A 14,527-nucleotide genomic window follows, 5' to 3' on the forward strand; every position below is an offset into this window, starting at 1 on the left:
AAAAAGTACAAAAGGCTGTTTAGTGAAAAGCCTTCCTCTCCTTTTTCCAAAATCACCAGTTCCCCTCCCCATAGGCAGCTAGTGTTTCTCGTGTGTCATGCAGGAGACACACTGTGTACGTGAGCACAAGCTTCCTTTGCTTACTCCTCCTTCCCCAAGTGGCACATGGGTGTGTTGATCCAGTCTAGGTGCATTTCAGACTGATGAATAGCTCAGAGCTGCTAGAAGTATTAATAATTGAAGAGCAGGCATCATTCTAAAAATCCCTTTTTTTAAAATGTTAAAATGTTTTGGCGCTGTACTTAACACAGAATGATTTTTGTATTTGTGCTACACTTTATAAATATGAAGAATCGGAGTTGTAAAGATTAATCTCGTCTCAAAGGGCATTCGAGGTTTTGTTGCTGTCGTCGTGTTGCGCATCACGTGGCCCTGGCTGACACCAGAGTTCTGTTTTATGGTTTTTTCCCCAGTTTCTGGAAAAAACTCTTTAAACCTGTGGTTTTTATTAACCACCTTACTAGTTGACATACACATACCTGTAGCTTAACACAACCTACTTCTGCACCAAGTAGATAAAGTAAAAATCAGTCTCTGGCTTGGTAGGACTTCTGAGAATATTCATATTTACCCTAGACGTTTCTGTTAATTTAGTCAGTCAGTCTAGATGTTGCAGAACCTTAACGGTGACGCAGCTGTCCTTCAGAAGGGGAGTAGCTGAGCTCTCCATCACACATCTGGTGAGGGAAATTGATAGGTATTTAAGATGGAAGATAAATTTCAGAATTGTTAAATAGGATGGAGAGCAGAAATGATAATTAGACCCTTTTTAGGGGTAGAAAGATATACTAACGCGTGCATAGAATATTTTCAGAAGGAAATCCCTGGAAATTGTTTTTCTTAGGCATGGGAGTCCTCCACTTTCACTGTGTATTCTTCCAAATGTGTGTTTTTTTTTAATTTTAAAGCATAAATATATTGTTTTTAAAATGAAAAACTAGTTTAAAAGTAAGTCAAACCCACAGCAAAACATCTTTAGTATTTGTGGTTAGAAGAATCTGTGAAATGGGGAGAACTGGAATTCCGTCTTGTAACTGGTTAATCCCTCTTGTAAAACCTTTAGATCTGTAGCAGGAATGATTTGAACAGAATGTAAACTAACTTAGAGGTGTTGTCCAAGGATGGGAAAATATGATTGTGTTTTAGTGTGGTGTCCAGTCATCACTTCCTTCGCCACAGGCTCTGATTGTAGCAGAGTCCTTTTGTTAGAGGTATCTTCATTGATGTGCTTGAAGCTGCAAGACCTGACAGCCAACTAGCGCTTCCTCGAGTATACTGAACTGATGCCACCTTTCCCAGCGTGAGCAGCGTGCATTTTACCACTGTGTTGGGTACAAAACGTTATATGTAGATTGTCACATTTCTTTAGAGAAAAGATAGTATTTTTGAAAAGTCCTTCTTTACAGTACGTTTTATTTTCCTGCCTTTCAAACTCATTTGAATGCTAAAAATATTTTAAAGTAATATTGAACCCATTTCTGATTTCATCCTCAAACTGTAAACACTTGCAAGTGGAACCAGGAGCATCTGGAAGCATTCCAGGTGTTATCACCTGGGCTGAAGCTAATCGCCTGGGTCTGGACACCCCAGGGGCTGCCTAAAAACATCAGTTTCTTTAATTAAACTGGTAGTTCACTCACATTGTTAAAAAACTGACACAAGTCCGTCAAGTGAGAGCCTCCCCCAGTCCCCTCGGTGCTTTCCTCAGGGGTGATTTCTTGGAGCAGAGAGCATGTTTGCAGCTCCCTTGCCCCCGTCCTGCCTTTGTCCTCTTACTGGAAGCTGCACCCCGTCCACATGGTTGCCTGCCTGTACACAGCAGCACGTGGAGAGCTTCCCCACTCTCCCTTTCCGCAGTTGCTTGGTTCCCACTGTGTGAGAGGAGCTGTGATTGGTTCAGTCTGTTCCCCACTGGTGGATGGTCAGCTTTCCAGTCTCATCAGTGCCATAATGAATAGCTCTCCTCAGCTACATGTATCTGTGTAGAACAGATTCCTCAAAGTGAAATTAATGATGGAAAGGAACATGCATTTGTAATTTTGATCAAATCATCAAATTGTCCTCCAAGAATTTGTATGTTGGTGGAGCCTTAAAACTTTAAAAGCAGCACGCTTAAACCCAGCATAGACATCACTGGTTATTTTGTGTATGTTATTAATATAGTTGATAAATACTCAAGTTATTCTTCAGCTTGTGATTCTGTATCATTTTGTACCTCTCGGTCATTTGTGATTTATCTGTAATTTTATGGCATACCCTTTTTTTCCCCTTTAAGACAATTTTTTAACACACTTTCAGGTTCAGAGCAAAACTGAGGGGAAGGTTGTACAGAGATTACCCACATATGCTCCCTCCCCCTACCCATGATAATCTTCCCATTATCTGCATCCCCCACCAGAGTGTACACTTGGTATGATTGATGAACCTTGTTGATACATAATAATTATCCCAAGTCCATAGTTTACTTTAGGGTTCACTCTTGGCTTGGCACATTCTGTGTGTTTGGATGAAGGTGCAATGTCATGTATCCATCATTAGAGTGTCATGCAGCGTTTTTTCACTGCCCTAAAAATCCCCTGGGCTTCCTTGGTGCTTTAGTGGTCAAGAATCTGCCCATAGTGCAGGAGATGCAGGTTCGATCCCTGGGTCAGGAAGATCCCCAGGAAGAGGGAATGGTAGGGACATCCCATGCAAGAGGAGCTCCCATGAACAGAGGAGCCTGGCAGGCTCCAGCCCGTGGGGTCACTTAGCGACTGAACAACAGATCCCCTGTGTTCCTTCTAATTTATCCCCCCCACCAACAAAAGCAAACTCCTGGCAATCATTGATTATTGTTACTGCCTCCATAGTTTTGCCTTTTCCAGAATGTCATATAGTTGAAATCGTGTAGTATGTAGTCTTTCAGATTGTATTCTTTCATTTAGTAACGTGCTTTTCAGGTTCCTCCATGTCTTTTCATGGCCTGATAACTCATTTTTTTTTTTAGAACTGAATAATATTCCATTGTCTGGATGTTGGTGTACTTTTTAGACTAAATGCATTCATTTCTTTCCTAGCCCACACACACTTCCATATGTTGTACACTGACACCTCTAAGTTCAGAACAAGGCTGTTCTTCTTTCTCCTGACATGGGACTGCTGCCTACCAGCTGCAGCTCCCAGCATTTGGGCCAGGGGACCCGTCTCTGGCTGGCTGCTTGCTTGTACATATGCCGTGGCCAGTAGTCTGAGGTGGCCTAGCCCCTGAGGTTAGGGGTTGCTCCCACAGAGGCCGAATCCTCGCTCCGCCCCCACATCCTCCTCCTCTGGGACTTTTAACTGGGTTGCCAGCACTGCCCTTCTCTGCCGGGATGCTGGAGAGCAGTGAGCCCCTTTCTACAGGCCAAGCTGTCTGGTCCCCATTCCGGGGCTGCTGGTGGTTGATGGTTGGTCTGATGGTGGCTGTACCTTCTGACAGTACCTTCTTTCCCACCTTTGTCCCAGGAAGGCTTTTCTCCCCTCAGGGCTGAAGGAGGCCGCACACAGACCGCATTTAGGAAACTGTGAATTGTCCCAAACTGTCTGGGAAATGGCACTCCCCCTTCCCTGGGGCTTCTGAGGGAGTCAGATGAGGTCAGAGGCTGGCTGCAAGTCCAGGACTCTCCTGATTTAGGGTCCAGTGTGACAGAGAGCTTCCACTCAGTATTATCTTATAATCCTTTCATACAAGTCTCTGGTGAACCATCCCTGCCTGGAACGAAGGCCTGAGAGCAGGGACGTGCTCCCACTGAGGAAGGCCTGGGAGGAGGGGGATCGCCTGGCCAAGCCCACTTTGGCTCTTGGGCAGATAATGGTCTTGAGGAAGGGCATTTTGTTGTTGTTGTTGTTCAATATAAAATCACTGTTCAGAATAAAGTAAAACCTTATTTTTACTAATTTATGTATTGCATTAAATATTGAAGCCTGAATCATAGATGATTTTAGAAAGAATTTGCTTTTAATTATTTCCTAATAGTTATTGTAACCAAAAAAAAAAAAAAAGGGTTAGACTAGATCTTTTAAGAATGTGACTAAATGCCTGAAGTTTATTTATAATGGCATAAATGCCAATAAAATAGTGCTTTTTTTCTTTTCCTTTTCCTTTAGATTTTTAAAAAAAAATTTATTTCTCCATTGTTGGAAAGTTGTTCCTTTATTTATTTGCATAATCTTTAAGAATTTTCAAAGCAATATGAGCATTAAATCTAGTAGAATTGTCAGATTATTAGGGCTTTACCATACAGAAGAGACGATTGCTGGCACGAACTCTGTACCAGGCATAGGGTGCCAGGTCCTTGGTGTGCATGTATCATTCAGTCTTCATAGCAACTGTGGAAGATGGGGCAGTGACAGTGATAATAATGACTGATATTTACTGAGCACTCGCTGCATGCCAGGCTAAGTGCTGTGCACACAGTGTATGACTCAATTCCTTCTTCAGTGATCCTAGAGGCAGGTACAATTTTCCTTTCCAGGTTAGAGCTAAGGAAGCACACATAGGGAGCAGGCAAGAGTAAGTGACAGAGATGGACCTGAATGAGACTCTGGCTGGGTACTTTCCTCACTACCCAGACTGTGCTGCCTCTGTTGTTGGTGTCTGATCAGCAGTATATTAATAAATGCACTGACGAGGCCTTGAATGGGCTCCAGGTCATCTAAGACTGAAAACCCTGTGAAAATGTCTAACATTCTGTGGATTCCTCAGCTTTAGACGTGAGCTTTTTCAGGATGAATGGCCCTTTTTGGATCAAGGTGGTTTTTCTTTCTTTCTTTATTTTAATCCAGTTTTGACTCAGGAATTAAAATTCTTTTTGTAAAAATTTCCAAGGTTGATGAATAAAGATGCTCAGCTTTTGAAAGATTTAAGAGATGGATTTAATAATGCTGAAGAGAATCTAGAGAATTCTGAAAAGATTTTAAAGAAAGCAGACCTTTTTCATGGGGCCAAAGGGCTGCAGAGAGAAATAGGGGTAAGTGGGGAAGAGAGATCCTTGGGAGGGGAGTTTCATGCTCAGAAGTAGAGAAGCACATACACAAAGCAGCGTCTAAACTCTTGGGTAGTTTATTTCCAATACCACCATCTCTTCTTCTCCATTATGCTTTTTAATCTTTGCATCACTGGTAGGATAGAGGGTCATTGATGCCAAGATGTAGCCAGAGAGGGAAATAGACTTGGCTGGTTTTCTGGAAGATAGAGAGGCAGCAGGAAGAAGGTGTGAAGAGGAGGATGAGCAAAATAATGTAACATTTCAAGAAAATTCATTGTTGAATTTTGTTCTCTTTGTTTCTGTTTTAGGAAAATAATAATAGATGTTAAAATTACCTCTTGCCCTCTTGGGCTAGACAGAGTAACTTGTTAACATTGATACTGTGAGCCCAGGGGGAAGCCGAGGCGGCTGGACCCGCCCGAGAGGCCCGGGCGCGAGAAGCGGGGCAGGGGGGTTGGCAGGTTTGGGGTGTAGAGAGTGGCGTAGGGGACAGGGTCGCCCCCGGGTCCATGATGCAGCCCCCGGATGAGGCCGCAGTATTTTCCTTATATGATCGGGCCCCATGGCTGATGGCGCCGCTGGCCCAGAGCCTGAGAGGATTATGAAAACGTGTCAGGCGAAATGGGGCCAGGGACCCGGGGGCTGGGAGGTTAGGGGGAGGCAGTTAGGCTAAGATTTGGGTGACGTTAGGGTGGTCCCTGCAAGCCCTGGTCGATGATGACGTGACCACTGCGCAATCTGAGTTCTGGGAACTAGGTGATGGAGCTGTGTTCTGAGAACGGACTGAGACCGGGCGGGGGGGAAAAAAAAAAAAAACAAAAAAAAACATTGATACTGTGTATCACCTGTAGCTCAGGCCTGTTCTCTCAGCTTGCAGTTGGCTGTCCCGGCTCCTCTGCTAAGCATGGGGTGGGAGGCACTGGGCGCTGACCTAACCCCTGTGTTTGTGGCCTTTACAGCCTCATGAGCTGTAACAAGAAGTGATAGGAGATTTTAAGATTCACCCATTATATCTGTAGACTGTGGAAGAGTTCATACTTCTGGCCAGTGCAGAGTGTAATAAACTGGTTTGTACATGTTTTGAGAGAAAAGTCAGTTCTGCTGATGTGGAGGATCTGGGGTTCTGAATGCAATTCAAAGAAAATAAGGTATTATGACAGAGGAGAATTCAGAAAACCTGAGGGAAGAAGTGTCTTTTAGATGGTTTGTTTAATTAGCTGATGCATTTGAAACAACTCCTTTCAAACAAAACTTTTCAGATGTTACTGGCTGGAAAGATTGAGTCAGTCACCTGCCAAGTATTTGATTTTGTAAAATGAAAAGCCTTTTCCAGAGTGTCTGATAGTAGTTCATTCCTTAAGGTGAAATGCTGCCTTCTGGTCGCGATGCATCGGAATGGGTCTTGCAGCATGGGGGGTGGTCAGTGTTTGGTGTGACCGTCCCCGGACTGAGGTCTCTGGTCCAGAGGGGAGAGGACCCTCGTGGCCCCGCGTGGTGAAGCCCTTCCGCTCCCGAGGCGTCGGGTCTGCTCAGCTTTCTTTTCTCCTTCCTGAGCTGCTGCCACGGATGCCGCAGCCTTGCCGGGCGTGGTGGAGCCTGAGCGCCCGCAGCTGCTTTTCCCGGGTCAGCTTAGCTGAAAGGCACAGGGGAGCCTGGACCTGGTGGAGACGGGGAGGGAAGAGGTTCAGCCCCGCACCCCTCCTTCTCCCAGTGCCTTCCAGCCACAAATGAAGAGTCATTTGTGGAGGTTGACTCCCCAAAGTGTGTATTTTCTATCTTGAGTTCCTTGGTGCAGCTGAAAAGTCCCGAGGGGGCGAGAATTCCTGTTCCCGGCTGTGGCTGTGGACACAGCGTCTGCCGTTGGCTGTGTGACGGGGCTCATTTCTGCTGAGGGTGACCCTGGAAAGCGGGTTGACCTCGAATCTCTTGCAGCCTCAGCTTTGCCCTCTCCTGGGCCCATCCCGTGCTGACTTGGTGGAGAGACAGGAACCTCCTGGGATTGGAAGTGGTGGCGCTCAATCTTGAATTTTCGGAACTTCCGGTGATTCAGACTGGTGTTTGCCCAACCTGTATGTGGGGACACTGGGTGTGTGGAAAGCACAGCTGTGTTGTGTTGCAACAGCCTCCTGCTTCACTCTCCTGTGTCATGTTTTGTTTTGAACTAGAGAACAGGGAAGAGTAATGGTGAGGAAAGTGCGATGGTGTGAGTGTGGATCTGCCTTGCGCAAGCACTGCACACCCCCTTCTGTCTGTTACAGAGACTGTACATCATGTATGTGGCTGTTAGCGTATTCATACATGTTTGGACTGGGTAGGTGAGGACGCAGCACAGCCAGTCAACCCTTCCTGCACCCAGACAGCTGTGAGATGTGCTTGTGCTGAAACAGGATGAGAAAGAGTGGACACAATGTGGCAGACCAGTAAAAACCAAAACCAGAAACGAGGCGTAGACATAACACCTGCCACAGCCGTAGAAGGTGCGGGCTCCCTGGGACTAGAGCAAGACAGAACCAGAAAAGAATACGCATCAGTTTGAGAGTGGCAGCACGTGGTGAACTTTTAAAGGTAAAGTTTTTGTGCAGGATGGCGTTAAGATAACTGGTGTCAGTGGCAAAGTGCCCTTTTGCTGCTCTCAGCGCGTAGCCCAGGGATACCATTGTCCCTGTTTCACAGTTGAGGGAATTAAGACGCAGAGATTAAGCTGTTTGCCCAGGGACACGGGGCTGATTGACTCAGCCAGGATTTGCACTCCTGTGCTCTGCCTGCGAGTGTTCTTTCTGCGTTCCCATTTCTGACTCCCACTTCCTACGCTGGACTAGGGACCCTGTTGTTGACTTTGCTGTGGTTATCTGTTCTGAATTTACCTGCCGTTGTCCTGGCCTGCCCGCCCTCTCCTAGAAAAGTGCTTTGGGACTCTTGGAAGGGTCAGTCGGGAGCATCCGCAGGCTATTCCAGACTTTGAATGTACAGTATCTGTAGCTCACTTCCTTCTTCTGGTCTCTAGTGCTTGACACTGCATCCCCTCCCGGCAGGTAAGAAGGAAACCTGATGTCTGCCATAAGTGGCTTCCATTGTCTTTGTTTAAATGAGTTTCATTTTCTTGTTCATAGATTAAGAAGCATTGAATTAAACATATGCACACACTCAATTTTTCTAAAATAGTGGTCAGTAGAAGGCGATGGCACCCCACTCCAGTACTCTTGCCTGGAAAATCCCATGGATGGAGGAGCCTGGTGGGCTGCAGTCCATGGGGTCGCGAGGAGTCGGACACAACTGAGCGACTTCACTTTCACTTTTCACTTTCATGCATTGGAGAAGGAAATGGCAACCCACTCCAGTGTTCTTGCCCGGAGAATCCCAGGGACGGGGGAGCCTGGCGGGCTGCTGTCTCTGTGGTCGCACACAGTGTTCTTGCCTGGAGAATCCCAGGGACGGCGGAGCCTGGCGGGCTGCTGTCTCTGTGGTCGCACCGAGTCGGACATGACTGAAGCAACTTAGCAGCAGCAGCAGCAGCAGCAGAAATGTGTGTACATGTGGAAGGCAACAAATACAAATGTTAGTTATATTAGAGGGTTGTTCTCATTTATTTTGACTATATCTCACGTGGTCTTTGTGTCTGGAGACCTTAGTGAATCTCCAGGTTAAGGACGACACAATAGCATGAAAGCCGTGGCATGGAACCCCCGAAGCCCCAAAACGTGAAAGCACAGGAGCATGGAGGTCGCCTGCGGGAAGCTCTGGCCAGTAGTTCTCTTTGCTGTCTTCTGTATCCAAGAGTCCTGTTGTCGCTTCGTAATTAAGTGTTCTTGAGCCTGAGGAAGCAACCCCACCTTGGGGTACTCTACAGAACAACTGACCTACCCTCTTCAGAAATCTCAGAGTTATGAAAGACAAAGCCTGGCGGTCATTTCTAGAATAAAGGAGAAGACAGAGACATGACAACCTAAATGTATTGGGATCTTGAAATGGGTTTTTTTTTTTTTTTAATTGTTTTGCAGTGTGTTTTTTTCTTCTTTATCTGAAATGGATTTTGCAACAGGAAAAAGAAATGTGATAAAGGACATTTTGGGAACAACTGGCCAGATCTGAGTAAGGGCAATCAGTATTAAGTACCATATCAGTGTTCAGTTTCCTGAATTTGTCAGCCATCCTGCGCTTGTGTAAGGGTGTTCTTAGGTGTCACACAGTAAAGCACACAGGAGGAAAGGCGAGGCTCATGCCGTCTGCAGCTGCTCTCAGAGGCTCTGCAAGCAGAGTGTGTGTGCAAGGAGTGTCTAGTCCCTCACAGGCAGGATGAACTAAGTATGTGTTTGACGTGGCTTATGAGGCATGTATGTTTAGTGAACTCAGGAGGTTGAAAAGGGACTGGTTGGTTTTGCAGGAGGAGTCTCCGTAGTTACTGTTGAATGTGACGGAGGGCTGGACGTGAGGTTTTCTAGCCTGAGAGAAAGTGCATACAGAGGAGAAAGCTTGCTGATGCAGGTGCTGGCTTGTGGTATTGTGGCTGGGAGGTCGGGTGCCCCAGCAGGTGCTGAGGAGAGTGAAGGAGTTTGAACTTCATCCGTAGACATGATGAAGATACCAAGATGCCTTCAGCTGCAAGTTACCTTAGACTGCAGCTGGAATGGCTTCAGTGATACGAGTGTATTTTCTCTCGTTACAGGAAGTCTGAAGATGGTGGGGGGTGGGGCGTGGTTCCAGGATCACTGTGTTGGCCTTGAGATGGCTTCATGGACCTGGGTGCTTGTGTTTGCCCTGCAGCCATCCTTAGCGCGCGAGCCCCGTCTCCTTTCCTGGCTGAAGAGCGTTGCTGCAGTTCCAGGGTGAAATCTAGTAAAGAACGGGAGGTCATCTTCTGGGCATCCCTTAGCATTGGGAAGGAAAACCATCTCCAGAATGCCTTGGCCCACTTGCCTTCTGTTTCCATAGCTGGGACTGTGTCACTTGCCATGGGGAACGTGGTCTGGTGGTTTTTGCTCCTTGGACTGGAAGGCGCTTCCCTTCCTGAAAGGAACATCCCAGGCAGCCAGCTGAGGAGCTGGTTGGGGAAGACAGTCGCAAGAGTCTGCACCTTGGAGAAAAAGGTTTCAATTTTCTAAAAGTGGTTGGTGGCAGGGGCAGTGGCTTGTTAAATTTTATAAGCCGCATGCACACATCACCCCCCATTTTACCCGTGCACCTATTTTTGGCAGGTTACTTTCCAGCTACTGCCCACATGCATGCACTTTAGTGCTAATCTTGCTCTCTGTGCCATTCTGCATACAGTTCCCATTTGCATGTTTTTATATAACAAACATTTTCCTATATTTGTACAGTCTTCATATGTTAATGGATGTATAATGTTATCCTGTTTCTATTGTGCAGCAGCTTATTAAACCTCTATTATTGGATGATAGTAATAATAATAGCTGAGGGCTTCCCTGGTGGCTCAGCAGTAAAGAATTCGCCTGTAGTACAGGAGCCACAGGAGCCGTGGGTTCGATTCCTGCGTCAGGAAGACCCCCTGGAGGAGGGCACGGCAACCCACTCCAGTATTCTTGCCTGGAGAATCCCATGGACAGAGGAGCCTGGCGGGCTACAGTCCATGGGGTCACAGAGTCAGACATGACTGAAGCAACTTAGGAAGCACACACAAATAGCCAATACTTTCTGAACCCTTAGCACCCGCAGGCACTGTTTAAGTGATTTACATGTATTAATTCATTTAGTCCTCACAGCAACCCTCTGAGGTATAGTAGCCATTATCACTCCCAGTTTCTAGAGAAGAACTGAGGCACAGAAAGCCTACGTGACTTAACCAAGGTCACACAGCTGGTAAGTGGGGAGCAGGAGGCAGAGCCGGCATCCAGATACTGGCAGTCTGGGTCTTGAGCTGTGATAACCAGTAGGTTAAACTGCTTCTGAGTATAGTCTGTGTTTATTTTGATGTTACAGGTAATTCCATGGTGACTGTATTTCTGCACATCTTGTCCTTTGCACTTGCACGCATGGCCAGGTTGTTGTTATTTGAACAGTGCGTGGTCAGTGAAGGACTAGGGATGACATATATAGGCCACATAAGAGAAGTGTTACTTTGAGAGGGACTGGAAAAAAGGAGTTGCTATAATTTTCATGTTTGATTACCAAAGGATGGTCTCTTTGGTTTACTGTTTTATCTTCCTTTGTGATCCTTACGTGCTTGTATATCCGTTGCACATTTATTCTCGGGAGGTGTGCTTTCCATCTTTATGTAAGATTGACTTTAACCCTTTCTGTATAATTCAAGTACTTTTTAAGCTATTTTCTTTTACTTTTAATTCTTTTTAATTTCTGTATATATCTTTATTTCCTGTAGCTTTAGCACTTTGAGGAATCTCATTTTCTGTTAAGGCTAGTTTTTCTTTTCCTTTTTTTTTTTTTTTTAATACTTTACTTCTTTTATATATATATTCACTTAAAGCTAGGCTTTAATTTTCTCAAATTACTGTTGGTCTAACCTGATGCCCAGTTATTGTTTTACACACATACATTCTTGAAGCATTTTAACATCATAATTAAGTGAACTCGTTAAATTTCCATTGTATTCCTTTAATTTGTATTTGCCTTACCCCACACTCTTTATTGTTTTGGAATATAGGATAGAATCTATCATTTTAGATAGCCTTCCTCTCATCTCTGTTTAACTTTCCCTTCTTCAGAATTTGAAAAATATTTTTCTGTTTTATTTTCCCAAATGAACTTTCAGATCATTTTGACATTGCTCGTAAGACACGCGAGTGTACCGTGTTAAGCGCCCCTTTAGGTTAAGCTTGTAGTAACATGTGACAGTTGGAGAGAGGTTATGGTTGCTTAGTTTCTCATTTCTGTTTCTGTTTCATTTCTAGATTTTGGATCATTGTTTGACTTGGAAAATGATCTTCCTGATGAGTTGATCCCCAATGGAGGAGAATTAAGCCTTTTAAACAGTGGGAACCTCGTTCCAGATGCTGCTTCCAAACATAAACAACTGTCCGAGCTCCTGCGAGGCGGCAGCAGCTCCAGCATCAACCCAGGAATAGGCAATGTGAGTGCCAGCAGCCCCGCGCAGCAAGGCCTCGGCAGCCAGGCCCAGGGGCAGCCCAGCAGTGCCAACATGGCCAGTCTGGGTGCCATGGGCAAGAGCCCTCTGAACCAGGGAGATTCTTCCGCCCCCAGCCTGCCCAAGCAGGCAGCCAGCACCTCTGGGCCCACTCCTCCTGCTTCCCAAGCACTGAATCCGCAAGCACAAAAGCAAGTGGGGCTGGTGACCAGCAGCCCTGCCACGTCGCAGACGGGACCTGGGATCTGCATGAACGCTAACTTCAACCAGACCCACCCAGGCCTCCTCAATAGTAACTCTGGCCACAGTTTAATGAACCAGGCCCAGCAAGGACAGGCGCAGGTCATGAATGGATCTCTTGGGGCTGCTGGCCGAGGAAGGGGAGCTGGGATGCCATACCCTACTCCGGCCATGCAGGGGGCCACAAGCAGTGTGCTGGCTGAGACCTTGACCCAAGTTTCACCGCAAATGGCCAGTCATGCAGGGCTGAACACCGCACAGGCCGGAGGCATGAGCAAGGTAAGCAAACGTCAGTGCTTTGCAGCCGTCCCGCTAACCAGGGGCATGTTCCTGTCCTCCTCTAGGTGTTCCTCCTGCCCCTCCTTCTCGAAAGGGATGGATTTGGCATTCTGTGTCCTTCCCAGCATACAGATCCCTGCCATGTCTTTAGGGTGGGAACTGTTGAAGAAGCCAGCGGTAGGCTAGCCTGCATGTCATATGGTTGAGAACACGGCGGGGAGTGGGAGCCGAGGGCCAGTTTTCAACCTCTAAGACAAACGTGTGGAGATAGGACCACGTGGTTGAGAGGCAGCTTCGCGGGGAGTAGGCCTTCTGTGGCGTTAGTGGGCCTGGCAGAGGCGCTCTGCCGTTGCTTCCCGCCACCAGCCAGGGCAGTCCTCTTCATGCCCTTCCTGTGTTACAGCCAGCTGGCCTAGTGTCTTTTGCCACAGCCTCCGTTTTACCAGGAGGAAGCTGGGTTCCAAGCTGGTTATCTCCTGCTGGGCTTAACAGGGAAGAGGTGGCATGGCAGAGCTTCGGGTCCCAGAGGAAACTCAGAGCAAGGGTTCTCCAGATGGGCCCCCAGGCCAGCGGCGTTAGCACTACCTGGAGCCTGTAAGGCACTTAGAGCTGCTGGCTCGGGGGTGCGATGGCTGTGCAGCGTAGAGCTCTGCTCCTGAGAAGGGCCTTGCAGCTGGTGTGCAGTGTAGGAACTGAACGTGGAGAACAGGGAAGGCAGATGCCAAGGTGGAGAGAGCCCATGGGAAAAATGAGAGCAGACAAGGGACAGAGGATGCGGGCTGCCTTAGTGGCTTAGATGGTAAAGAATCCGCCTGCAGTGTAGGAGACCTGGGTTCAATCCCTGGGTAGGGAAAATCCCCTGGAGGAGGAAATGGCAACTCACTGCTGTGTTCGTGCCTGGAGAATCCCATGGACAGAGGAGCCTGGTGGGCTACAGTCCATGGGGTTGCAAAGAGTCTGACACGGCTGAGCGACTTCACTTTCACTTTCAAGGGACAGAGCACGGGCTGACCCACCAGACGCCGACCCCTGGGACGCGCTGAGGAGGCCAGCTGCTGCCCCCAGTGCCCCTGATTTAGGCGGTGTTTGGTGCAGCAGACTCCAGAAGAGCAGAACTGTTTGAATTTGATGAGTGCCAGATAAGGGAGAGGTCAGGTCGAGCAGTTTCCCCATAAGGCTGGTGCCGGCGCTGGGTCACAGCTGTGAACCGTGCGGCTGGCTTGGCTAAGAAGAGGCTTTTTTACTGAAGAAGTAAAAGTGAAGTAATTCTAAACATTCAAATTTCATTTATCTCTTTTGAAGTGTTATTAAGGGAAAATGTGAACTCAAAATTTTGTTGTCCCTGGTGTTTGAAGAGGGGTCTGTGTGTGCGTGCATGTTTTAGAGTTGAATTGAGAAGAGATTTCTTTGGGTTTAGGCTTCATGGGTAGATTTGATGTTTGTTCCTTCCTGATTCACTGGTCATTCTGCTCCACATGCCCAGTTACGAAGAGGTATTTTGGAGAATTTAAGGCACACACGAAAATAAACAGGGCTCCTGAGTAATCTTAGAAATTATCGAGTTGTTTTCTTTAAAATGTGGATTATCTGTCCATATTTGCCACATTAGATACTAAAAGAGAATTTTAAAACACAAATGTTCATTAACCATTGTAGTGATGTCAAATGTCACAGAGCCTCTTGTGAGAGGATGAGAGCAAAATAGGCAAATAATTGTCTTAGTGTTTTATGAAAATAGTTTTGACCCCTGAAAGGACCTGAGTCCCTTGACCACATTTGGAGAGCCATTGATTGTGTGTGTGTGTGTGTGTGTTCATGTATTCCTAAAAGTTGGACTTGGCATACCTGGGCAGAGTACACTGTCACATGTACATAAGGGATGTCC

At 46.7% G+C, this 14,527-nt stretch overlaps 1 protein-coding gene and 2 non-coding genes across 5 annotated transcripts in view; all 3 read left to right on the forward strand.

The window, feature by feature from the left end:
• Positions 1–14,527, forward strand: part of LOC102403750 (CREB binding protein) — a 118,642-nt gene that overhangs the window by 13,773 nt on the left and 90,342 nt on the right. For all 3 annotated transcript variants that reach the window (XM_044936006.2, XM_044936005.2, XM_006054865.4), the window contains exon 2: positions 11,930–12,642. In XM_044936006.2, coding sequence (XP_044791941.2) covers positions 11,930–12,642 — 713 coding nt within the window. The remainder of the gene's footprint in view (positions 1–11,929; positions 12,643–14,527) is intronic.
• Positions 5,565–5,707, forward strand: LOC112581930. Its single transcript, XR_003106602.2, has one exon. It is a non-coding gene; the product is annotated as a small Cajal body-specific RNA 17 (non-coding RNA).
• Positions 5,775–5,858, forward strand: LOC112581923. Its single transcript, XR_003106595.2, has one exon. It is a non-coding gene; the product is annotated as a small Cajal body-specific RNA 18 (non-coding RNA).

This window comes from Bubalus bubalis, chromosome 24 (genome assembly GCF_019923935.1).
Source record: "Bubalus bubalis isolate 160015118507 breed Murrah chromosome 24, NDDB_SH_1, whole genome shotgun sequence".
NCBI classification, from domain to species: domain Eukaryota; kingdom Metazoa; phylum Chordata; class Mammalia; order Artiodactyla; family Bovidae; genus Bubalus; species Bubalus bubalis.